Genomic DNA, 24,552 nt, shown 5'->3' with positions numbered 1-24,552 from the left:
TGAATGGCTCGTTCTGATTGGTGTATTACGGCGATGAGCGTCCTTCACGGGCTGAATGAATAGCCAATCCCTGTAAACGTCACATTCACCGAGTGGCGTCTGTTGTGGCGGGTTGATTTCTTGGTAGGAGAATTTGTCCCAGCCGTGCTCTATCTCTGTTCACATCCATTACCTAGAACTGTCTTTCAAATTGATGAACATGCCTCAAATATCTGACGATCCCGCAAGTCTCACAAAAGAACGTCTGAAAAGTGATCTTGTTGCGCACAACATCGGACTACCTCCAAGCGACGCGAGGAAAGATACGTACGTGAAGTTGTACTTGAAGCATTTGACTCCCCTCCGGAACATCCAGCCCGGTGGCGATGGGGATTCACCGTTAAAGTCGGAGTTTTCCAGTGATGAAGAAAGTACGCCTGTGCGAAAGGTCCAACAAAAGGTTGGTTCATTGCCCTCGCATTGCAAATCATCCATCGAGTGGAAATTATTTCATATAGATATTGTAATTTTCAGATGATCGATCGCCATGTGCTTGGTCGGCATGGTCCCATCTCACCGCCGGCCGCGCCACTGCACGCGCTATACGGCGCGTTTGTTAGAAAATTGTAAACATGTGGTAAAAGCCTACAGGTACTAGTACGCAATGAGTGAACGCCCATATGATGCCTGGCCCTTTGACCGTGACAGTTCACAGTTTGAACAAGCTCAACGCCATTTTGAAGTGAAGTACAAATCGCCAGCACGAAGGATATTTGATCAATACTATGATGACGCGATATGTAATATAATGGTTGATTATGAAAGAAATGTCTTCAGCGCTATAAATATTTTTCGAACTGATAACCTGTACACGTTTCGAATTAAATTATGGGTAGAAAAGAGCGTAGAAACTAGAAAGGCATGTTATCTTGGCATTAGACCACGATATAATACTAACAACATAAAAATGTTATCAACAAAATTTTGACGCAGTGGTCTTTATCATCATAATTTTCCGTAGCCATGGAATAAATATTGTTGAAGGCAGCTCAACATGTTGGCACACTGTAAATGTTGATATTCCGATAAGTTACATCGGCACTTCACGTGAACGAGCGAGTATTTACTTTAAAAACTGCCGTTATGAATGCGCGGCTTTCATAGAAAATTGACAAGTTAATAATAATACGTCCGGAAAGCAACTTGGGTACGGCACGTTTATAATTCGGCCTTGAGGATCGTTTATCCTCAAAACGCAAGCTTGCGGACTTGTTGTTATGCATTTTGTTCAACCGATATCCAAAGCTCGCACACCAGAGAAGCGTGTTCTTATCGGTGAAGCTTCAGATCGCGTGAGTACTATGACCAAGCGTGACCCTTTCAGTATACAGAGATAGCTGCGTTCATTTAGCTCGGACACTGGCGGCAACAATGCCATGCAAATTCGTATCTTCTTGAAAAATCACCAGCGCTGCATATTCTTCATCGACAATGCAGGCATCGAACTGTCATTGTATCGAGGCTTTTCAATAGCTGTTTACCTTGAATTAATGGTCCCGCAACACTCAGCACAAGGTATTCGCCAACAATGTCAAATGACATTGTTGATGAAGGTCACACCAGCAGTGTATGTAAGGCAAAGGCGATCTATTTCTTTCATATTTATTGCATTTCGGCGTTATGCCTAGTATTTATTAAATGGCCACTTGTCGTTCCCTCAGCATTTTTGAAAGGGAACCGTCTTGCGATCAACAGGTAGCAGACAGCTGTAGCCTAACTGTTAATTGCGATAACATTGTATAAACAATGTGTTAATTGAAAATACCACACTTGGTTGTCAACACACGATTGTTGCTTTATGGCCAAGCTAGCAAGGGATTATCCTTCAGATTCCAAGAGATTTTGATTTAAACATAACTGGAATTATGTAATGTTGTGCCAACAAGAGGGTGGCACATTGTTTACAGACATGTTTAGGTGAGGTATCAGTGAATAGCCATATTTGTAAATTGTAAACCCTGGTGCATTTACAAAATCCGGTACTTGGATAACCCCTCATCCCTCCAGTGTAGATCCCTTAGAGAAAATTCAAGGTCACAGCTGCCGCCCAGTTTATACCAAGTTGCCCAGAACAGGGGCACTGTACCCCACAGATAGTTTCATATAATTTATAAACAATAGAAACAACAACAACTTTACACGTCTGGACTTTGTGCATGGAAGTGTCAAAGACCCTCAACATGCAAATTTGCACCTTTTGAAATGTTAATGGTACACCCTCAAGCACAGAAACCCTATTTGAAACCGCTCATTATGATGTTGGTAAAATGTCCCCAGGTCTTTGTGGAGGGACCGTGCCACAAAACTGTAGAAAGAAACTGCAATTTAGCAGGCTCATTTATGTTAATCAAGGATGACATGAGTGTAAAGAGTTTATGTTCTTGGAAAATGTGTTTGAGCATCAGAAAAACCTCTATCAACCAATTTGTTTTGCTTTTTTTTTCTCTTTTCAACATTATTGGTTGCACCATAGACCCTCGAAGAGCTAGAGTCTATTGGCGGCCGTATTTACATTTCACTCAATGCACAGGATATGTTGAATAGGTCATAGAATTCAGTTTGTATGCAGAGTATTACACTTTGAGATGTGTAAAGAAGCACAGTGACATGTTTTCAATTCCCTGCAAATTGAGAATGCAGGGCTGATGCAAATTGCTTCATATTCACTGGCCAAAGACAGTTGAGCCGTCGATCTAACAGGCTTCAGTAGTTTTCCCCGAACATCTTAATAAATTGCCCTCAGTAAATCAGTCACAACAGACAAGCTGGTGCATATCTCCCTACTTCAAAATAAAACTGACAGAAATTGTGAATTTTTATTGATTTTTGATAGGCTATATTCCTTTTGCAGTGCTGGCTTCATTTTAAAAAACGCCACTGCAGACTGACACAAAGGCCTAGAAAGCTAATGGGCCACTTTGATAAGTGACCTTGGACAATTAGTGTAAATAGCACCGGGACTGCTGCTTTTGTCTTTAAAGGCATTTATTGGCAAGCTATCCCATGATGCCTGTTGTTTCCATTCTAAGAAGGGATGGACCATTAAATCTTGGGTGGGGATGGTCAGGATGCTGACATGATGCATATGTTTTCGTGTGTTCCAAAATACAAATTTTGTGTTGTATGCCTGCTAATTTTTCTTCCAAATTTATACATGTCATACATTTTTTTCAGCTGATATTCATATGAATATATTCCACGATAAAGATCAACAACATGGCTGCAAAAAAAATTTCACAAAATTTTTGCTCAGCATTTTTCCTCCACTTTTGAACACCCCTTCCAAAATCAAACTCTTCATCCCAACTTTATGTACTTATTATTCAATCAATTGACAGAAAAAAAATGGTTGACAGTATTTTGACCTGCAATCCTCATGGCTTGATCTGGATGTAGTCTAAAAAAAGGGAATATTTCCAGTTGGACTAGTCTCCCTCATAAGTCTTTGGCGATGTGTGTTTAAAAACGAAGAATTTTGAAGAATGATTTTCAACTTTTGCAGTTAAAATAATACAAAGGTCACAGAATCATGTATACAAAATATCATAAAAGAACTTTTGTGAACAACAGCCCCCCTCATTTCTTTCACATCTTTTGCCAAAATTGCTCATAGGCAGATAACCTTATCACCGGGCAGACTATTATCATATTTTATTACAAGCAGCCTGGACATGCATATTCTTATAGAGTTACTTTAGGATTCAAACATTGTGAAGAATACCTATGGAGTACAAAAGAATATCCTTGCTTCGACAGTCTATAGACTTGCTTGTTATGAAAGTAATAATTACAGTTTACCCACACATAGACAATAATACAGTAATCCCATTTTTATTTTTGTACATCGCAGAACCATGACAAGTAGACAAGTCTAGACTTTAATGTGTAAAAAAAACTTGTCAACCGAGCAATGCTAGGAATGTGTTTGTTATTATGTAATGAATCTAAGTGGGGTAAACCTGACAGTTGGCTGGAGTTACATCGTATTTCCCTGCCCTGGTATTCTTGATCTTAATGTATTGGCACAGCCATTGATCTGGTGGGCTGTTCTGGCCACGGAGTAAGGTTACAATGGCATGTCAGCAGCTGCCTCTTTTTAAACTGAAACAAACCATTGTGATTTGCAACAATTAAAATAGATGAAAAGATTCATGCCCTAGAACACAGTCCCTCTATCCACAGGGGCTCTCCACAGGATTGGATCATGGAGAGAGCCAGTCTAGGCTATTAGTGCCGTATGTTTTTAAAGAGAGTTTGGCTGGGTGGCATCCCCAGGGTGGCATCACCTTACAGGTGTGAAAATATTCCTGCAGTCCCACACCTCAACAATATACACTAATACAGATACAGTTTTTGATAGCAGTAATCGTGCCTAAATCATATGGAAAACTTGAAAATTTTTACACATTTTAAAATGACCCATGTAAAACCTGTCATAGAATTACACTAACTCCCAAACACACACGCAACCCTGTCATGGTTCACTGCTGTTGAATAAAGAATAGGGCATTATGCAGTAAGAAGGTTACAGCAAGGTCAGCCTGTTTACTCAATGTCAAAGGGCGCTCTCCAAACCCATTCAGGCTTTTTCTCTGTTTGTTAATCTTGGGATCATGTCAAAATGGGGAATTGGCAGCAACAAGATGCCTGCCATGAATCAATCATTAATGTTAAATGCGGTCATATAATAACATGACGCAACACTTCTTAAACTGTATAACTGAAGTAGTTGAAGTGATATGAAGGTGTTATTTTATGGCAATTAATGTTCCTGCACAAATTTTGAAACACTTTCGTGTATAAGAACAGTTGTCCACTTCAGGAGTTGTGTTCTTAAAATAGATAAGTTTGTCAATGGGAAACGAAACCAACTCTGTATTTTATACAATAATACCCCTATAAGGGTACTCCAGATGAACTCAGAAGAAACACAATTTGGTAGCAATTTTAGAATAAAATGGAACGTTTACCATGCACAGAAAACCATACTTTTGAATTTCTTTCAATTACTAGTATTTGTTTCCCCTCATGACGACAAAAAAATAGTTGCATTTAATTTGACAAAAAAACGAGATAAAGTTAACATGCTTGTCTGCACAGGCATGCCTATGTAAGGTCAGCCCTGTAACCTCCATAAATGTAATAATCTCAATGACTGTAATACCAGCCAAACTTTTGAATCTGTCTTGGCAACAGAAAAATTCCCTTGCCTTATCTAGCGCCCTCTACGACCGAAACTTAATGCACTAGCTAACTTCCTGTTTAAATTGAAGTTGTTTGAGGGCAGCTTCCCATTTGTGTGGCCCAACAAAATCAATATACAGTTACCTCCAGCTGTGGATTGAATCAATATTTTGCCATTTTGAGGGATTCCTGAAGGATAAACAGCTATGCCGGTAGGTCTTGTACATTTATTTTTCTGCCCATGGTGTTTTACCATAGCTGTTTGATAATGCACATGGGCTTGGAACAAGCATGGAGGTAGGGTATATATGTACACATTTGGTGGCCTTCAAAGATGCAGTTTCACTTTGTCAAAAATGCTGCTTCAATTGTATCAGTGTTATTCACCTGTTAGAGCCAGCAAGAAGCATTCTTGTCATCCAGGGCTTTGAAGCTCCACTGAACATTCTGACAACCCTTTGAATAATAAAATGGCAGACTTTGAGTCAACAATTGGCAGTAAACTGAAAAGACCTTTGTCAGCATATTCTGCTATGGTGCACAGGACAACTATACAAAGTAATTCTTCATCTTTTGGTAACGAGTTCGCAATTGAGGTGATGCTGAACCCTTGCAGTCTGCGGGGTCTATGCTTTGTCAGCTGTTCAGAAGCAAGAATGCTGAAGCCGAACTGAAGCAAGGAGTTGACTCTGTGATTGTCCTTACTCATGTGACCACGCAGTTCTTGGTACAGGGAGAATAAACCTATGATGTCATGTCTGCAGTATGAACTTTAACCTTGTGTCTGTGAAAACATTCCTTATTTGGCGTACAGTCTGTATACGTGTTGGAAAACATGTATAGTCGTGTGCTGTTGCAAATTTTGTGATCGTATGGTTTGTAACGCCGACCGTTTTGAGTGATTTAGCGAGAATTAGCAGATATGATACGCACTAAAATTTCTCAAAACTCCAGTCAAACAACAAAAGGGTGATAAGGAGAAAACAGACTGGCAATTTTTAGAAATGTGCATGTTATGAGCTGGCTACGTGGAAAATCATTTGAAAATTATAAAGAATAATGCTATGACGTAATTTATGGGTTAAGAGTTATCTGTAGAGAAAATTAATGAATTTTGTTTTGTTCAGGCATAATGTTAATGGCATGTGTCAAGTCTTAAGAAACTTGAAACTAAAAAACAAAACTACATTGTTTACAAACTCCTCAAGGAAAGAAACAAATGTGATCTTGAATAATTAGAGACTCAATGACTTTTCAAGATTTATCAGTTCACGTATGACGTGATTTGAGGTGATTGGTATGACATTCAGATATAACCAAGTATGTCTACAAGCTGCATTGTCCAAAAATGTCAAGTTAAGTTTATGTGTTGTTTCAGTTGAGTATGGATCATTGTTATACTGTAAATGTACATGGACGCAAGCATAACATTTTGTCCTTTAATCAACACAATTACCATGGCTTAGAGTGCACAAAAAGTACATACGTCTTGGGTCAATTGATGCCCAGATTGTTAATTTCTCTCTCCCAAATCACGTTCCATGTTACTGTATTGTGTATTGTTATCTCTCTCATTATATCTTTACTACCTGGCAAAATTTTCACTTTTAATTCTGTTGGCCAAACAAATAATACCTCATGAAATCAAAAAAACTATAATTACAAATATTTTATAGCCTGTAGTAGCAGGCATTGATTGTCCATTATGACTCTGTTGTGAGAAAGTCTGGACAAGCAGGTTATTATCACTATGCAATTTCAAAAGATTCTGTTGTAGTTAGATCTGATACGTCAACACTCAGCATAAACCCCTATACAGCACTGCCACTTCCCAATAATTAACCAATAATTAACCAGTACATGCATATTTTAAAGTTTTTTAGACGAAAAGTGAAAAAATTAAAAATGACAGAGTCAATGTATATCAACATTATGGCTAGTGCAGTGTGTCTCTATCTTTACATAGAGTATGTATCTGACCGACTACTTGGAAAAAAAAATCACCATTGGTGTGTGGTTTGTAGTGGCTACACATGACATATGACTGCGTACAGTATGCATATTAGCCATCACAATCCCACAATTCTCAAGAGTGCATCATCCCACATCAAGGTCACAACTTCAATAATTTTTACTGTGATCAAAATTTGCAAATACAAAAGTTATGAAGTTGCTTAAGATAACTCTGTAATTTGAAAGTAAATTCAAAAACATACATTGTTCAATAGCATCTGCTACAAGCACTGGCAGGCGTCATGACTTGTGGCACAAAGTATGCCGCAAGGAAGAGTATTCAGACGCATAGCCAAAGAGGCAGCCACAACACGTGTGATGAAGAGCAGTCACAGAGAACAATAGATGTAAGGTCAAAAAAAATAGATTTGTTTGTGGTCACCGCCCGCATCATTTCAAAGTCTGTGACCAGTCATTTTTTCCTGCTTTTCATTTTCTGGACCCCATGGAAAAAAGTGGAAAATGTATCAAAGTCCACCAAAACAAAATGAAAAAATCGTGTCGCCGCATCATTTTTGCCAGATGTCAATGACCAGAAACAAACCTATTGTATTTTTTGGCCTTACTAAGAATCTACTAAAAACAGTTAATGGTTACTGTATTGAAATTACATAACTGTGTGAGCTTATGTTCTCAGCTCTACTCTGATATCATACCGGTAGTTCAAAATACGAATTTAAGAACATTATGACTTCTCAGTTAGTTCCGTAACTGTAAACAGCAGTACTACTACCCCCCGTAGATCCTGATAGTACAGAGCTCTGCAATAAGAATTAAAGATTGAAATAATTGACTTATAAATACATTCAAAGGGTGTCAAAAAATTGTCCATGATTATGTCATTCAAAGATCAGGAATATCACTCAGTTCTGAGTTGTCATCATTCAGCAGCTTCAGGTCATCTGTAAGCTTTGTCAAAATTTTACATGAAAACACCTGGCGGTATTCAAGCTGGTTTAATTGGTACCAACAGTGAAGTAAAGTTTCCTGTGGTGAGACCTCATGAGTCTTGTGTACAGTGTCAGGTGCCGCAGCTGGTTGCCATGGCAATTACATTCCGTGTGACCTGACGTAGCAAGTTCACCAGAGCAATCACTTGAGGTCACAGCTGATTTGCTACTGCTCCCCCAGCAGTTTCTCTGTTCATGCGTTTTGAAACTGTGTGTGCCAAATGCTTGTTCAGTTACACTCACTGTGAGGAAAGTGTGGTTCCACTACATGAATGTCGCCTTCAAGACCGACCTCGTAACACTGCGGTAGCAGAACAAGAAGTGCGGTAGTTTAGAAGTGTTTATAACAGGATACTTTTGCTACAAAAATCAGTGTCGGTGACCTGAGCTATCAATTATCATCTGGAAGTGTGCTGCTACTGTTTTCCACTCTTTTTCCAACACTGGATGCATCATCCTGGAATCTACGTGTAATGGCCATGGTTTATTTCATGGATTTTAATTCTGTGATGTGATTCGTTTTCTGGAAGTGGTGATGAAGACAAAATGAATTTCTATCTGCGGCGTGTGAGGTTGATCCGCCTTCTCTCGTTTGACTTCTATGTGAAAAATCTGATGGTGGGTAAGCTGTTTTTATCAGTGAACATTGCTTTGACTTGCATGTTTCCCATCTAGCGACTTCAATCACTCGCACATTTGTGTGGAATTCACCATTCAGATACAGTGGTACTGTATTTCTCATCTTGTTCCCTTGTTGGCTGTCTTTTCTCATAACTTTTTTAATTTTTTAACCATTGAAAAAAAAAAACCAAATTGATAAAGTAAATATTATGCATACTAACCCACCTGAAGGTCCTATTTCTATGTTTCTACATATATTTGTGAAAATAAGTATTGTGACATAACCACATTTTTTTTTCATAATTAACAACCAGAAAGTTTGTTATATCTAAATAATTTACACGCATGTTTGTAAATTTTTTTGCTGAAATTCGTCATAGGATTGAGTGTTATCACTATCAGGATGAAGTGTTTTGCTATTTTTACTACATGTACAGTGACGTCTCATGTGGAAAAAAAAAAGCCACTCTCCAGTGATATGCGGCTGTGAATTTACTGATTAATCTTCAAACCCTGTGTGATGACATGAGGGAGTGCCTCTGAATGAAAATCTCCATTTCAGAGGGTCCTCATAGTTTGTATTTTGTTGTACCAGTGCTATGTGTGTCAAATAATTCACAAATTCAGACTGCTGATTTCTACAAAACAAATGTCGCAAACAAATTTAATGAATTCTTAAAATTACCTTATCTTATGAACTTCTTGCCTTAGATTAAACAGGACACAAGAAACAACAGAAAATTCCTTGGGGTCATTTCAGTTCCTCTTCCAGTTATTTTACCATACATGTTCTTCTTTCTGTGAAAACTTTGAGTACTTATAGCTTACAAAATTTTACAGTAAGTGCAAGGAAATAATCAATACAGATCTTAGCTAGGGGAAATGCCTAGAGTCATTGTTTGGCTTTTAGAACTACATGTCAGGAAGAGTAAAATAAAATTTTCACTTGTCTCATTAAAATTGGAATGTTAAAAACTGCAATGGCATTATATAAACAAGGAACAGAATGATTTTATGGGAACATGTAGATACATGTACATGTAACATTGTGGACTTGTTATCATTATTACTTAAGGTTTTGACACTATTGCCTTGACTGGTAAAGAGTAAGAGGTCATAAACAGATGGAATTTGTTGAAGATTGATACAGGATACTCAAAGTGATGACATGCAGTTTGCATTTAATAGCTTGGAGCTAAACAGAAAGTCGCTGTCTGACAAAAACAAATTTTTTTATGTTTTGTAATTCATACAAAGAAATGTCTGATAAAAATCAGCATATATGTAGAAAGTTTAAGGATTCTGCTGGTTGACTCCATTAAGCAAGTTGAGGCACAACATTGAACTTGAGATGCAGTTCCATAAAATATGCGAGTTAAATTTTATAGGACACCAGATGCTCAGGTTAAAAATATCTACCTCCTGGTTTACATTGCAATCTGAAACCCAGAATAGTTGTACACGTGGCCTATCACTCCATGGGGGGAATCACCAAATTATCATAACAGATTCTTCAGTACTGTCCCAAATTGGCCATTGCAAGATCATTAGTAGACTGTAATAAGTGGATAGCCTACCCTACTTCATCTCCAACTACCTGTAACTCCATAGCCTAGCACATATAGACTGATGGGTTCTTCCCACTGTGTGGATATTTTTAATCTTTGATTTGTTAGCAACAATAGACTACCGGGGGTATAGTCTATAGAAGCTATTGGGATGTGTATCCGTCCGGCGTCCATGGCTAGTCTGTATGCATGTAGCTAGGTATGTGTGTATGTATGTCCGTTTGTGAGGATGTCCGTCCACTCAAATATCTTGAGAACCACAGTACTTACTGATTTTATATTTATTGTGTAGATGCAAAATATGATTATGAGAAACTACTTTTTTATCACAACTGGAAGTTGTGATATAGAGGTGGTTTCAACCGGTGTTTGATGTCGTCCATTTCCGTAAACGACAAAAAGTCAAAAACTGCTGAACAGACTGCGTTGATATTTGATACCGATACATAGACTGGTTCCAAGGTTCCAATTCGAAAAATGGAGCCAAACGGAGCGCCGGTTAGATAGTTTTGGGAAATTTCTAACCCCCCTTTTCATCTAATTGATTTAGGGGTCTTTCATATATGTAGTTTTGGAATGTACACCAATCCTGCATTGTGGACTGTTTTATGAGTTGTTGAACAGAATGAGGTTTTGATGAATGTTAGAAATATGCAGGATGGCTGATTCGAAGTATAAGAGATTTCTATGGTCTTTTGGGCATCAAAAGCATTAAAAAAAACATATTTCATAGTTTAGATTCTCACTTTTGAGATGACCCTTGGCATTTGTTAAGTAAACATCCTTGAGTCAATATACAGACTTGACATTCCAGAGATTAAGTATCCACAACCTCACATGTTACAGTCTTTCACTACAATGGTATGGCCCAAACCAATTGTTATCAATGGAGAGTGTGGACCTGTCTACAGGAAATTGGGGTGAACAGGTTAGACAATGACGTTACAAGTTGTAGGTTGTTATCAAGGTAGCACCAGCATAGAGTCCTGAGCATCTGTCCATGTGTTCTCACAGCAAATTACAGGGAAAAAAATTATTTGAGAAGTTTCTCTCCTTTAAATAGAAGTATATTACAATTTAAACCTGTCATGGATAGATTGCTCTCAAATGATCTGAAACACAGTTATTGCCCATTAGCAACAAATCTATAGCAAGATTTATGTAAAGTTCATGAACTTACACAAGGTATTAGACAAAAGATGACCATGACTTTGCTACTTTTCAACATTTATTTCAATCAGATTTCCCCAGCTTAGTGTATAATTTTGTAATCTTAATTACTGTCAACTTAGCTTTACTAACTTATTCATACCTCATTATTCTTACACTACTGTTATACCTTATAACCACAAAATTTCAAGAGATGCATATATGATTGTCACTTAACAAACAATTTACAAATATGTCTTCTGCTTTTTCTCCATATACATATACATGTCTCTTTTCTCATAAAAATGAGCTTAAAATCGCAATGTGAAAAATAGTCTTTCAGCTATATGTTGCTCATTGACTTCGTGGTCTGTCTAATTCACAGTGAGTGTGGTTGTTGATAAATGCCGATAATACTAGGCGGTCATTATGTCCAAGTGCCATTGGCGGTATTTTTTAACATAATGACCATAGGTCATTATCACATCTCTGAAGTTGTGATATAGGCAGTGTTTCCGCTGCCCCGCCATCGCCAATTCGCAAATGCGAGAAAAAATAGCGTTTGGCGAGAAGATTTTGGCAAAAGTTAGCCAAACTTGCGAATCGAAAATTGCACTATGACGTCATCACTTTGTCCGCGCGCACGTCCTGCATTCAACTTGAGATGTAATGCTTTATCTCTGTGCATCCCCGACCTTATGCATCAGGAGATCCTATTTGTAACACATACAGTATGAATAAAATTGTAACGAAACAACTCACAAATCAATAACCGCATGTATATCATGACTAGTTGACTAAAATGTTGCGAAGTTTTGGGTTTGACTACGCGCAATGTGTGCCTACAGATAACTCCGTGCAGTGACAGCCATGTCATCGTCAACACTGAATTGAATTGAAGGATCGTAGTGACGGTGAAACTAAGCAAAACGGCAAACTTTCCTTTTTGACTTTGGCTGCTCCACCAATATGGGGGGAACCACCCCTACAACACACATTCTAAGCGCAAGTAAAGCTATGAAATGGAAAGAAAAATTATGATCAATGTAGGAAAGTCGATCGTGAATTTGGAAAGGAAGGTAGCGGCATGCATGGTCAAAAGCATACGCATGACATTTTTTAGAACGTAGAGCGAGTAAGGCACTCCTGAATAGCGAAAATGTTCGTGGTGTATTGCTGCCAACAAGAAAATACCTTTACTGGCGTTAGAAACTTGTGTGAATTGGCTTCCTTAAATATAAATTCGCGACAATTTTCAGTGTATCACGGACCGTGGTGTATTGTGACGTGACATCGTATACAGACTTTCAGAGAAGCGCTCGCTCGTCCGCCGAGTCGGCCTAGTTCCGCGTTCACATCGTGCAAATAAATACGCAAGTCTTGTCGCGATATTTGAGCATTTAACTTGATCGTCAGTGAAACAAAAAGATGTTTCTCCATATCAAAAGGGTATATATTTGATATTTTACGGTTCTGTTCTAGACGTGAACATTTGGATTTATGATCCGTGATTTCCGCGATCCATGGCATGATTGAAGCTGGCTGTGAATACACACTGACGTCTTTGATGATGACCCCTGACCCAAGCGCCATTGATATGCTACGCGCTGTCCGAGCTTCGCTTGCTAAACTTCAAGCGTAAAGCAAATGTATTGGAAGTCTAAAAAATGCACATATTTCTCAAGTCTGAGGGTATTTTACTTTTAAACTGCTACGAGAATGGATATCTGATTCGTTTGAAAAAACTAGTATGCTGAACCAGGTTTCGTGCCGTGTCTGTAGCACGCATGAGAAAGAAATGACGTCATTTGTGATCAGTGGTATCGGCCTGGCTAATTGAATATCTGGTTTGGCGAATAATTTTTTAGGGCTTCTAGCCAAATTTGCTACAAGATTTTGGAACCCAGGGGAAACACTGAATAGGGTTAGCTTCAACCGGTGTCAGACAGACTCAGTGTCCATTTTCCGTAAACGACAAAAAGTCAAAAACCGCTGAACAGACTGCATTGATATTTGGGACAGATATTCAGACTGGTTCCAAAGTTCTGATTCCGAAAAATGGAGCCAAACGGAGCAGGGGTTAGATAGTTTTGGGAAATTTCTAACCCCCCTTTAACTAATTGATTTTAGGGGTCTTTCATATATGTAGTTTTGGAATGTACACCAATCCTGCATTATGGACTATTTAATGAGTTGTGGAACAGAAATGAGGTTTTGATCAAACAGTTTTTATATTTGGTATACAGGTCCCTAGGGATGACCCAACTTAGATTTGTTCAGATTGTGATGAAATATGGAAATTGTATTTTTACAGAATTTTTGTCATTTTGGTCAAAAATTTATTTCATCATAAGTGCTTGTCTGACAGCTTTGATATTTAGTATACAGGTTCATAGGAATGATAAAAATATGATATATTCAAATTATGATGAAATCTACAATTTTGTATTTTTGGGGTAATTTTTGCCATTTATTGTCAAAAAAATTATTTCTCAAAAAGTACTCGTCTAAAAGCTTTGATATTTGGTATACAGGTTCTCAAAGATGAACTTAATATGATATAATGAAGTCTGCAATTTTGTATTTTTGGCGAAATTTTTGCCATTTTTGGTCAAAAAATTGGTTCTCAAAAACTACTTGTCTGATACCGTTAGTACTTGGTATACAGTTCCTAGGGATTGTCTTAGTGTGATTATATTGAAATTTGATGAAATCTTCAATTTTGTATTTTTGGGGCAATTTTTGCCATTTTGGGTCAAAAAATTGGTTCTCAAAAAACTACTTATCTGATACCCTTGATATTTGGTATACAGGTTCCTAGGGATTGTCTTAGTGTGATTATATTGAAATTTGATGAAATCTTCAATTTTGTATTTTTCGGTCAATTTTTGCCAGTTTTGGTCAAAAATTGTTGTTTCTCAAAGTTACTCATCTGATAGCTTTGATATTGTGTATAAAGGTTCCTAGGGTTTATCTTAATGTAATATATTGAAATTATGATGAAATCTTCAATTTTGTATTTTTGCAGCTAATTTTGCCATTTTTGGTCAGGCCATCCTGAAATGAGCTATCAAAGATATCCACCTTCTTCATCAACACATACGTCACAAAAAGTTATTCTCTAGGCAAGTGGAGCTCTGTCGACTGTTAGGTTGCTTGGATTTTTTCAAAACCGCTGGTCAGACAGCTTTAATATTATGTATACAGGTCCCTAGGATGACCTTAGTGAGATGATTTCATACAGTCGGGAAATACTGAATTTTGTATCCATGTCTATAGCAGCTTCAGGGACGTTGGCCCTATGTTTTTTAAAAGTTTACTACATATTACCTTCATAATTCTTGTTTTTAATAGAAAGATGGCTGTCAACTATTCTGATGAAATTTCACTCTTTGTTAACTTTTTCTGAATATAGTAGCAATTCTGAAATTCTGTGAATTCATGGCCTGTAATAGACTGGCCCCCGTCGCTTGGCTCTTCTTGGCAGCAGTTATTGGCTAGCCTAGTGTGGGCTATCGCATTCACCCCATGTTCTATGCAGCAGTCTGTCACTAACAGGACAGCCTGCTCAATGTTTATTCCCTCAGTTTATTGTATTTTGATATTTATATGCCAACTGACTTTTAGCAAGACTGAGCCTGGAAGTGCTTGTGAATTTTTAAAAAATTTAGCCATGTCCAGTAAGCAGTTGGCTACCACAGGCCAACCATTCTGGTCTCTTCCATATCTACCAGTACTGAATGAAAATCCCAATCCATGCACATGTATGGCATACCATCACACATAGGTTTCATTTAAGCCAAATCTCATTCTCATGATTCTAGTAGAGCAAGCATTTACTCGGCATGTAATGTTTATATAGTACAATTACCTCACATACCAGCAGCCCGATAAAACAGCAACTGTGTCGATATCATGAAATAAAGACATCTCAGCAATGAGGAAACCACTGAGAAATGATAAAATAATTCTGTAAAGTTCACCCAGAGTATAATCTCGAGCTTATTTGACAGATAAAACCATGCAACATAATCAAAGATATCCATGTTTCTCCAAATTTAATGCAACATATTGAATGACTGGTTAAAAACAATTATAAACTTACCACAAGCAGATCAAGAATGACGTTGTGATGATATCATTGAAGTGTGTGTTTCAATTTTGTTGGCGTTTTTTTCATGTTTACTACCAGCAATATAATAAGGTTCAGAAAGGTGATAATAAGGAACGTTCATCAAGCTTTATAAATGCTCAATTTGTGCCACATGACAAATATGTATTTAAACTTAATTTACAGGTACCGTATACATTTGCCAAAATTATTGGTGACATAGTGCAGTTATTTTTTGTCTTTCTCTACAATTAAACTTTGCAACACACCTGATATAGTAACAGTAGATCAATACAGAAGGAAATGATGCATATCAGTGACTGTTTTTCAAACTTGAACGTACATGTGATAATTCAGTTTGATTTCAGTGTCTGGCTTATTTCCAGAATTACCCAATTTTGATAAAGCAGGAGTATGCAGTTAGAAAGAGCAGTTCAGGAAAAGTGACATGATTGTGTTCGTTGCTCATTAGTTTGGTTTGATTGAGATCCTTGTTGATTGCCCTGTGAAATTCATCACTTCCTAGCAGTAGCAGTAGCAGTATATGGGTGGGCAACCTTGTGACTTTGTTGTAAGTGATCAGCTGTGAAGGCATGCTCTGAGCAGCAAAGGTTTACACCATGGGCTTAGAGCTCTCACTGAGATGTCTGGTTTTCAGTTGAGAGAGATTCCGAAAGGACAGATAATATTCAGCACATAATATTTCTAACAACAAGGACCATGATGCTCAGTTTTAGGTGGATCATTATTCTCCATTGATGATAAAATCTGTCATTTATGAACATAAGTTAATTTGCATATTCAAACAATATTCATGAATACACTTTGCGTAAATGAATACACTTATTGAGGAAATCTAGTATTAGATGCAACAAGTTACAGAATTTTACATTGAAATACCTGAAATTTTGATCTCCTCAAACTCTGTACACTGCAAAACAGTCACTAGAAGCATACCGGTAGACCCTCGAGAAATAGTTTTCTCGAGGGTCTATGCTCAAAGACAAAAGACAAAACTTTAGGTGGTTCTTCATTCCTTTCTTTCTTATTGCCATGGTGTTGGAAATGAAGTTGATTTGCATATGATTTGCATGTTTAATTATCAACAGTTATGTAAATTTTTTAAAGACCAGTTTTGACCTCTCATTTACATGGAAACTACTATGAGTGGACTGTACATGTTTGTAAGGGGATCTTTCCAAGTTCTACATCAGTGTGCTCTCTTAATTACATAGTTCTGATCTCTCATTTATAGGATTTTTATGCACCTACACCATATGTAATACTGCTGGAGTATGTTCGTATAGTCATAGACCCTCGAGAAAAACTTTTTTTGAGGGTCTATGGTATAGTTAAGAAACTGGTCAGTTGAATGTAATGTTTGTACGAGTATGCTTTCGGTACACTGAACTGATGAGTCACTGGAGTGAGAAAGGTTTTTTCGACACAAAAACTTTTTTCACATTACGTGTCCTGGCATACAGCTGACACGAAGGTACATGTATTTCCAGCGATTTCAAAATTGACTCAAAGCTCGCAGAAATGTTGTAAGTCACCAAAACACGCTTGTCTGCTTTATCTGAGAAATGCAGAAATGTGGCATGCGGGCTACACACCACAGGTTGCTCACATTGTAAAGCCAGTGACAGCAATTATTTGGCTAATACATCCAAAGTTAATTGTGTTTGAAATGACAAAATCAGGATACCCACTACACAGTGACCATTTTCATCGTTGGTTCTTTTTGTCTTTTTATCTGCAGAAAGCCACAAAGAAAGCACAGAGAACCATCAACAGGGATGACATCGAGATCGAGAAAGAGGTGGCGAACTTGTCAGACAGAGAACTTGCAGAAGAGTTGAAAAATTTTGGCATGTCACCTGGTCCTATCACCGGTATGAGTTTGTTATGATCTGTCCTCCAAATGGCCAGCAGAGCTGAGAGAATGTAATGCTGGCCATGAAATACTGTTTTCAATCATTTCAGCAGTGAAACTGGATTTTTGTGTCAACTTTGAAATTTGATATTTAGCTTCCAAAAGTGTGCTATTATGCAAATTTCTTCAGATCAGAGTGGTCATGTCCATGTTTGATTCCATACACCCTCATTAAAAGTTAAATAGAGAGAAAAAATGTAGATTTTCTCTGTAAAAAACTGAGGCAGCTGGTGAATTTCCTTTCCTTTGTTTAGCAAAGCAGTAAAGTATTCTATCTCATAGCTAGGTTTATTGTTTTGATATCCTCCAAAAGTTGCCGTCATAGTACCAGCAAGTACTTTCTAAAAGGTTCAACAGATATTTGTGAAAATCAATGACAATGCATAACCTTGTGTCAGTGTCCAGAAGCAACAAAGGAGAAAGAAAATATGTGTATGTTTTTTGAAGTACATCATTGTGGTAAAGTCATAAAAATACACAAAGCAGAAGTTCAAGTACGTTTGATGCATGTACATGTACCGTACATGTCTTTCTTTTGCCATTCTCACAAACTGACATTCAAAAGAAATTTCCATCTCTGACCTTCGGCATGTGTTTTTGGTTTTTTTTCTCCAGGTAGCACACGTTCAGTGTATGAACGCAAGCTGGTTAGGTTGCGAGTAGATGGACCTCAGGAATCGAAACAGACAAATGGATCTGACGATTACAGCGACAGTGACGAAGGTGAGTACAGTTTCAGCAAGCAAATTGTAAGCTGTTAAGATATTGAGAAAGTTACAGTGAAGAGACAGTTGATGCTGTCCTTGACAATATCAATATTTTATATGTAATTATGGGGAGAAAACTTGATGATATCATAATACAAGATCATAGGAGGCTTAACCCTTTGAGTGCTGTAATTTTTCCCTCCAAAGTTTCAGTGCAACATTTTGCAAAGTTTTATGAATTTTTCTGTAATTTTTTGACAATTTTAAACCAAATGGACATCACATTTTATTGTCTACACTGTTTTATCAAAATTTTGGCAAAAATCTGAAAAAATTTAGATTGCGTATATTTTATAAAGGCAACTAAAATTGACTTTGGCGCTTAAAGGGTTAAAGACTAAGTGTACCTGTCAGTCTGTCAATCCTATGAAGCTTATGAAGCTGTGACAGTGTTGTATTGTGTAGTTTTTGATTTTTGTGCAATCTCCAGCTGTTTTAATGACAAGTTCTGCACACAAGGTCATGCAGAGGGTATATAGGAATAAAACCCATAATGTCCTGTTGCTCTTTTCCCCTCTCTAGGTAGTTCATCTGACGAAGACAACTCTCAAGACACAGAGGTTGTGACGTAAGTATTCAGTCAACGTATTGTTTTCTCTTACTTAATTGCAGTATCGACTGGAAACAAAGTTATCATTTCAGTAACCCCACACTTGCCAGTATATTAAAGTACATTTACCAATGATTTTGACGATGAGATACAGCTGGATATTGATACACTACCTAATTAGGTTTGTCAGTTTGCTCGCGAATTTTCCCTTTAGTGGTCAACTTTTTACAACTGCGCGCCAACATCAGACAGACTAAAACAGCAGGTGACGCAGCAAGATGTCTGTAAACTAATTTACTATGTAGTATGTTTATATCTTTACAGCAGCTATCAGTTTCAATGGTGACACACACAGACTGGTTGCCAAGTTTTACAAGCAGTTCAAATTCACGGAGAGGTGGTAAAAGAACGACGTTACTGCAAATTTAGACTCGGAGGACAGTGTTCTTTGTAGTTGAATATCAATAAAGTTCATGACTTCAAAAATAATAGAGTGATGTGTAAAATGAACAAACTTTACTTTGAACTGCATGTAAAGCTTGGCAACCAGTTTCTGTGTGTGTGTCACCATTGAAACTGATAGCTGCTGTAAAGATATAAACATACTACATAGTAAATTAGTTTACAGACATCTTGCTGCGTCACCTGCTGTTTTAGTCTGTCTGATGTTGGCGCAAAGTTGTAAAAGTTGACCACTAAAAGGGTAAATTCGCGAGCAAACTGACAAACCTAATTAGGTAGTGTATCAATATCCAGCTGTATCTCATCGTCAAAATCATTGGTAAATGTACTGTAAAGGGAAACAGTCGTCGGCACTGCACCCGTGCGAGTTTTTTGTTTACAAATAATTTATTTCATGCATGATATCTAGATGCACCTCATCATCATAGCTGCAACATTTAAATTATACGATGTAGATTATGACAGATATGTTTTAACTTTCATTAATCACCATCGTATCTTGGGTACAGTGTTTACATTGGTCGTGTGGGTCCCATACGACCTGTGAGCGCAGTTCCGACAACTGTATCCCTTTGACTTGCGTTCATTAGAGTCAGTAAGGGTGTGTGCAGTATAAATTATTATTATTTTCAGACTGTTGAATTCCACAAGAGTGAATACTGTGTGATATCGCTTTCATGTTCTTTGCAACAATATTTCTGACATAATCCAAATCCTCTTCAAAAAACTTGCCATTGATCTTTATTGCTATAGACAGAGCAAATTTCCATCAAAGCAAAAAAAATCATATCACTGGTAACTTTATCAAGTTGACCAAAAGTAGTATGAAAGATAACAGCTTTGTTGCTTGGAATGTAGTCCTTGTCGGTAGCTTTTATTTTTGTCAAGAACAACTGGATGGTCTGTTCTGTTATCTGAGGATCTTGTTTTAGTGCATACTCCAACATCGTTTATTCCTTTGCAAAACTTATACAGACGGCAAACTCAAGTCAGGAAAAGAGAGGTTACAAAGAAGTCCCTCCACGTGACACAGGTCACAGAAGAGCAGACAAAGAGGACGAGTTCGTCAGAGGAGGGGACGATGGTCAGTGACACCGCTCAGACTACGAAGACGCAGACGACAACCTCAACAACGACACCTGAACTCAAGAAGAGGTTGATTCCGGTCTTTGTGCAGATCATCATCCTGCTCCTGGTGGCGCTCTTCATCTTCCTCATCCTGTACAACATGGAGAGTTTGCCGCAGAGGAAGATTCCAGAGAGTTTGCCAGGCGGTAGCAAAATGAAAGTGGAGTGAAGGGCGGCATATGACCAAAGTTGACCGACAGACATGCATTTTGATCACCTTGTTTTAAATTGAAGTTATGTGCAGTCGTTGTGCAGGGCTCATAGGGGCACAATTTCATCCACTTTTTTCATGTCATTTCCCCAGTTCTCTCAGTTTTCCCAGAGAATAGAGCCGATTGCCTAGCTTTAAACCGATGACAATCATAACCCTTCTCAAAATTTCTAAAGCTCATTTTGCCCTTTACTAAACACTTATCACCGGTGCATCTTGTGCGGCCGGTGCTAATGCGCTGCATGCACAGTGTGTTCACTCATAAACGATCTTGTGTTTGAATATTTCTCACATAACACTCAGTCAACTCAACATTGAATGTCTTGCAGAGCGTGTTGCCAGGCTGTGATAGAAATCGGCCCACCTGACCATTACTCATGACAGCAAGCTAGTGTCTTCACTGCAGGCAATTTAGAGAAGCACTGGTGTGATTTTATCTCGTAAAAGAATCTTGTTTTTGTGTACATGCCTACTGGGTATGACAACTAAAATTTTCTCGCCTTTTGAAAAGTTTACTGTTTTAGACTGCATGACTTCCCAATATCTGTAAGATCTAGGAAGAAAATTTTATCGATTTAACTCACACGTTTCCTAAGGACACAGCAGATATGAGCAGTGTGTTCAAATGCATGAACGTTGCATGGAGTAGAAATGCCTAAAATTTATAGTAGTACTTAAAATCCAAGATTTATGAACATGTTGTTGCAACGCCAATAAGCAAAATAGTATCCTGTAGCTGTTTCTAACATTTATAAGTTTGTATAATCATAAAAACGAGAATGCGAATATACTTTTTCTAACATAGCAAATATTACTAAGCTGTAATGACTTCAGATTGTTTTGATACATCAACTGAACTGAACGAGCCGTGGTGAGGTGGTAACAGGGCGCCCTCTAGTGGCGAAAATTTTACGTGAGGAAATACCATTTAGACTTGTAGGTTCATGCCAATTTCTATATGTTTTCTGATATGAACTTAAAAGTGCCTTTATGGAAACTTTTCAAATCTCTAAAAAAAATCAAATTGTTGATTTTTGATGAAGCTTTACATTACTCTGTCGAGTTAATGTATATGTACAGTGTTTGTAGCCTATTGGGTAAACCACTCAGAGCGATGCCTGTATAATACATGCTGAGCACACAATTTCATTATCCAAGACTTTGATGTGAGCACAGTAGCCTGTATATACAGCCATCTTTTCACTTCGCACTTTCTCTGTGCCGTTGACTGCTTTAGTGGAGGTAGAATTACTTAGGTTATACTTACGTAAACAAATAATTTAGTTTTGAAAGGACAGTCGGCAGATGTTGTGTTTCAGTCTATGCAAACTGTGTAACTAATGAGTTGTTGCTATTTTTATTGTTTGACGAACTGATCTGTAAGTTTAAACCCCCATCATAGCTCAACCCACTCCCATTACCACATGATGTTAAGGTTCATGTTTGTGCTATTTCATTGGTGCACATCTAGACCATACAATTTCAAAACCAGGGTGAAACAGACCTAGAAATGGCACAGTTGCCACAGATTGTCACATGCTTAAGTCAAGAAGAGCGTTTAGTCAGGCTGTATTCCCAATTTTCAAAACCAGCCTGATCAAGTTACATTGAATAGTCACATTGATAGTTGTTCCAAATCAAGGTCCATTCACTGTAGAACTTCTGACGTTCATGGCGTTATTAGTTATATGTTTTTCTTCAAACCAACAGTGTGTTAGCATTTTGGTGCAGCTACGCCTTCAATATTGATTATGTATTTGTTTATTCCAGATATTATGTTTCGCTCGCTAGAACTTTTTGTAACTTCTAACTTCTGCTAATTTTTTTCATATTTATAGAGTTTTTACCTTTGAACCAAATATGAAAGCAACCAGCATTTCAAATCACTGTAATAGAAATTCTCAAGAAGCTTTAGGACTATCTGAGTGTCCATCTGATCTTAAGGTAGTATGCGCCTTGAAAGTGAAAGACTTAAAATTTTGCTCAAACTTTCCTCAAAGAATATTTCAACCATTCTTTTTCAAAATCAATAGTAAAAAGTGGGGGTCACCATGCAAATTTTGGCACTAGAGAAACAAATTACCCAAGATTTACCGATATTAGAAATTCAAAATGACCACCATCCCTGTCCTGTGTCAACTCTACAGAGAAAAAATTAAACTTTAAATTTTCAAAAAACTAAAGACAGTTATGTTTTCTTATTCCAAGAGCTTTAAAACAACCCACACAAGTGGTAGATCAGAAAAGACTTGTAAATGTTTGATAGTCTGAATATCTGTTCTCCAGGCGCATGTTACCATGCTTTTGCATCCATGCCTATGAATTTTTGTTTCGTTCAAGGTGGGATAGCAATCTTTGAGTGTCTGCTTCTGAAGATGTCAGCTATCTTTTTCAAAACAGTATTTCGACAGGCATCGATTTTGTATGTCTGGTATACTTAACTGGGGTATTTTCCTGTAGAGCCTTTACTGCCCCCCTAGTAAGGCATTCTATTTGTTACTAAAGAAATAACAGTTTATTAGAACACACATACAGATTATGTACATGACAGAACATGTAAGTTTTTCTAGTTAGATATCCACAGCCCACTTTGTTTGTGGTACAGCTTCTCATTTCAGAATAACAGATTTTATGATATTTCAAAAATAACATTATCCCCATACCACCCTCTGTCCCATAGAAAAAAAGTAAAATTAAATTGATGTTTGAATCAATTTACTCTCACTTTACTGATTATGCTGGCCGCCATAGTAACCCCCAAAATCTGTCTAAACATTCCATCCCTGTGTAAATCAATAATTACTGAAAAAAGATCATTTCAGTTTATGATTAGTTACTAGTTTTAGAGAGTATTGGAAGCACACAAGTTTAAGTAAAAAAACAGGAAGAAGTGTATTCCTGGTAAAAATTTTGCTAAAATTATTTCGTTATGTGTTTAAACATATGTGTACTTGGCTATTTTGCTATCAAATAATTTAAATTCTCTCAGAAAATTTCAAAAAATGCTTTTTCCTTCTTCAGAGGAGAGCAAAGGCGTGTATTTCATCAAAGGGACGAATATGCTGATTTCTGATGATGTTTCAGTCGTGTGCGTCTTCAGCAAGGCTTGTGAAATTCTGAGGGTAGCCCATCATATTTCTGTTCGGCAGAAATATGAATTGCTGATAATTGTTGTTTGTGAGTGGAAAGACTTTTTTGTTTCAAACAGCAGAAAAATGTCTTTGTCAAGATATCCTTGTACATGCAGTAACTTGGTTCTGGTCAAAGGTCATTCTTTACAGGTATTTTCACAGAACGAAAGTGCCATGACATTTGTTAATGCACCTATCGATATCGTACAAGAAAACAGTATTTTCATTTCACATACTAGTAACGCTCCTCCTGTTCAACAGTCAGAATCTTGTCAGTTACGTTTACGGACACATTTTTCGAAAATTTTGAAAAAGGAGACATTGTCTATTAAATACGAAAACCCATACAAATAGTGAGTTTGCATGAATTTTGCTTTATGTATATTAAGTCAGGGTAGGATGGCGTATAGGGCTTGACAGTGTAAAAGAAACATTCAGGGTTTCACAACTGACTAAACTTCACCTTAGAGTATACTTATTGCCAAATAATATTTCAACTGTGACACTTCCACCTGATTCCTAATGAAATCATGAACACACCGATAGCTTTTCATAGTTGAACAGAGCAAGGCATTCTGATAGTTTTAAGTACAGCAAAGCTTCGACTCGCTAGCTGAATATCATGTTTTGCTTGTAAATCATGCAGTGTTTGTTTAAATTCCAAGTGATATGTTGTCATTTCTTCAACAGTTACATTAACAAAGGAAATAAAGATCTTGTGATAAAGACCAA

The 24,552-nt window shown here is 37.4% G+C and overlaps 1 protein-coding gene across 2 annotated transcripts; it reads left to right on the top strand.

Annotated features, from left to right (window-relative positions):
- Window positions 1-19: 19 nt before the first annotated feature.
- Window positions 20-24,552, top strand: LOC139135177 (lamina-associated polypeptide 2-like). 2 transcript variants are annotated; one of them, XM_070702443.1, is made up of 5 exons: window positions 20-439; window positions 17,398-17,530; window positions 18,187-18,294; window positions 18,861-18,906; window positions 20,326-24,552. In XM_070702443.1, exons 1-5 carry the CDS (start codon window positions 194-196, stop codon window positions 20,645-20,647), a joined length of 855 nt encoding a protein of 284 aa, XP_070558544.1. In that variant the 5' UTR covers window positions 20-193; the 3' UTR covers window positions 20,648-24,552. The 2 variants fall into 2 exon arrangements, with proteins under 2 accessions (XP_070558544.1, XP_070558545.1); XM_070702444.1 differs by lacking the exon at window positions 20-439 and adding an exon at window positions 5,286-5,435.

The sequence above is a fragment of the Ptychodera flava genome, chromosome 6 (genome assembly GCF_041260155.1).
Source record: "Ptychodera flava strain L36383 chromosome 6, AS_Pfla_20210202, whole genome shotgun sequence".
Taxonomy (NCBI): domain Eukaryota; kingdom Metazoa; phylum Hemichordata; class Enteropneusta; family Ptychoderidae; genus Ptychodera; species Ptychodera flava.
The sequence above is the reverse complement of the archived record's forward strand: the minus strand, read 5'-3'. Positions and strand labels throughout refer to the sequence as shown.

What these genes read in the sequence shown, in the direction of transcription:
- LOC139135177 (XM_070702443.1), top strand. Translation starts at nt 194, where the DNA reads ATGAACATGCCTCAAATATCTGACGATCCCGCAAGTCTCACAAAAGAA. An exon ending in TGCGAAAGGTCCAACAAAAG is followed by an intron (nt 440 to 17,397) that starts GTTGGTTCATTG and finishes TTTTATCTGCAG; the next exon opens with AAAGCCACAAAGAAAGCACA. An exon ending in CAAGACACAGAGGTTGTGAC is followed by an intron (nt 18,907 to 20,325) that starts GTAAGTATTCAG and finishes AAACTTATACAG; the next exon opens with ACGGCAAACTCAAGTCAGGA.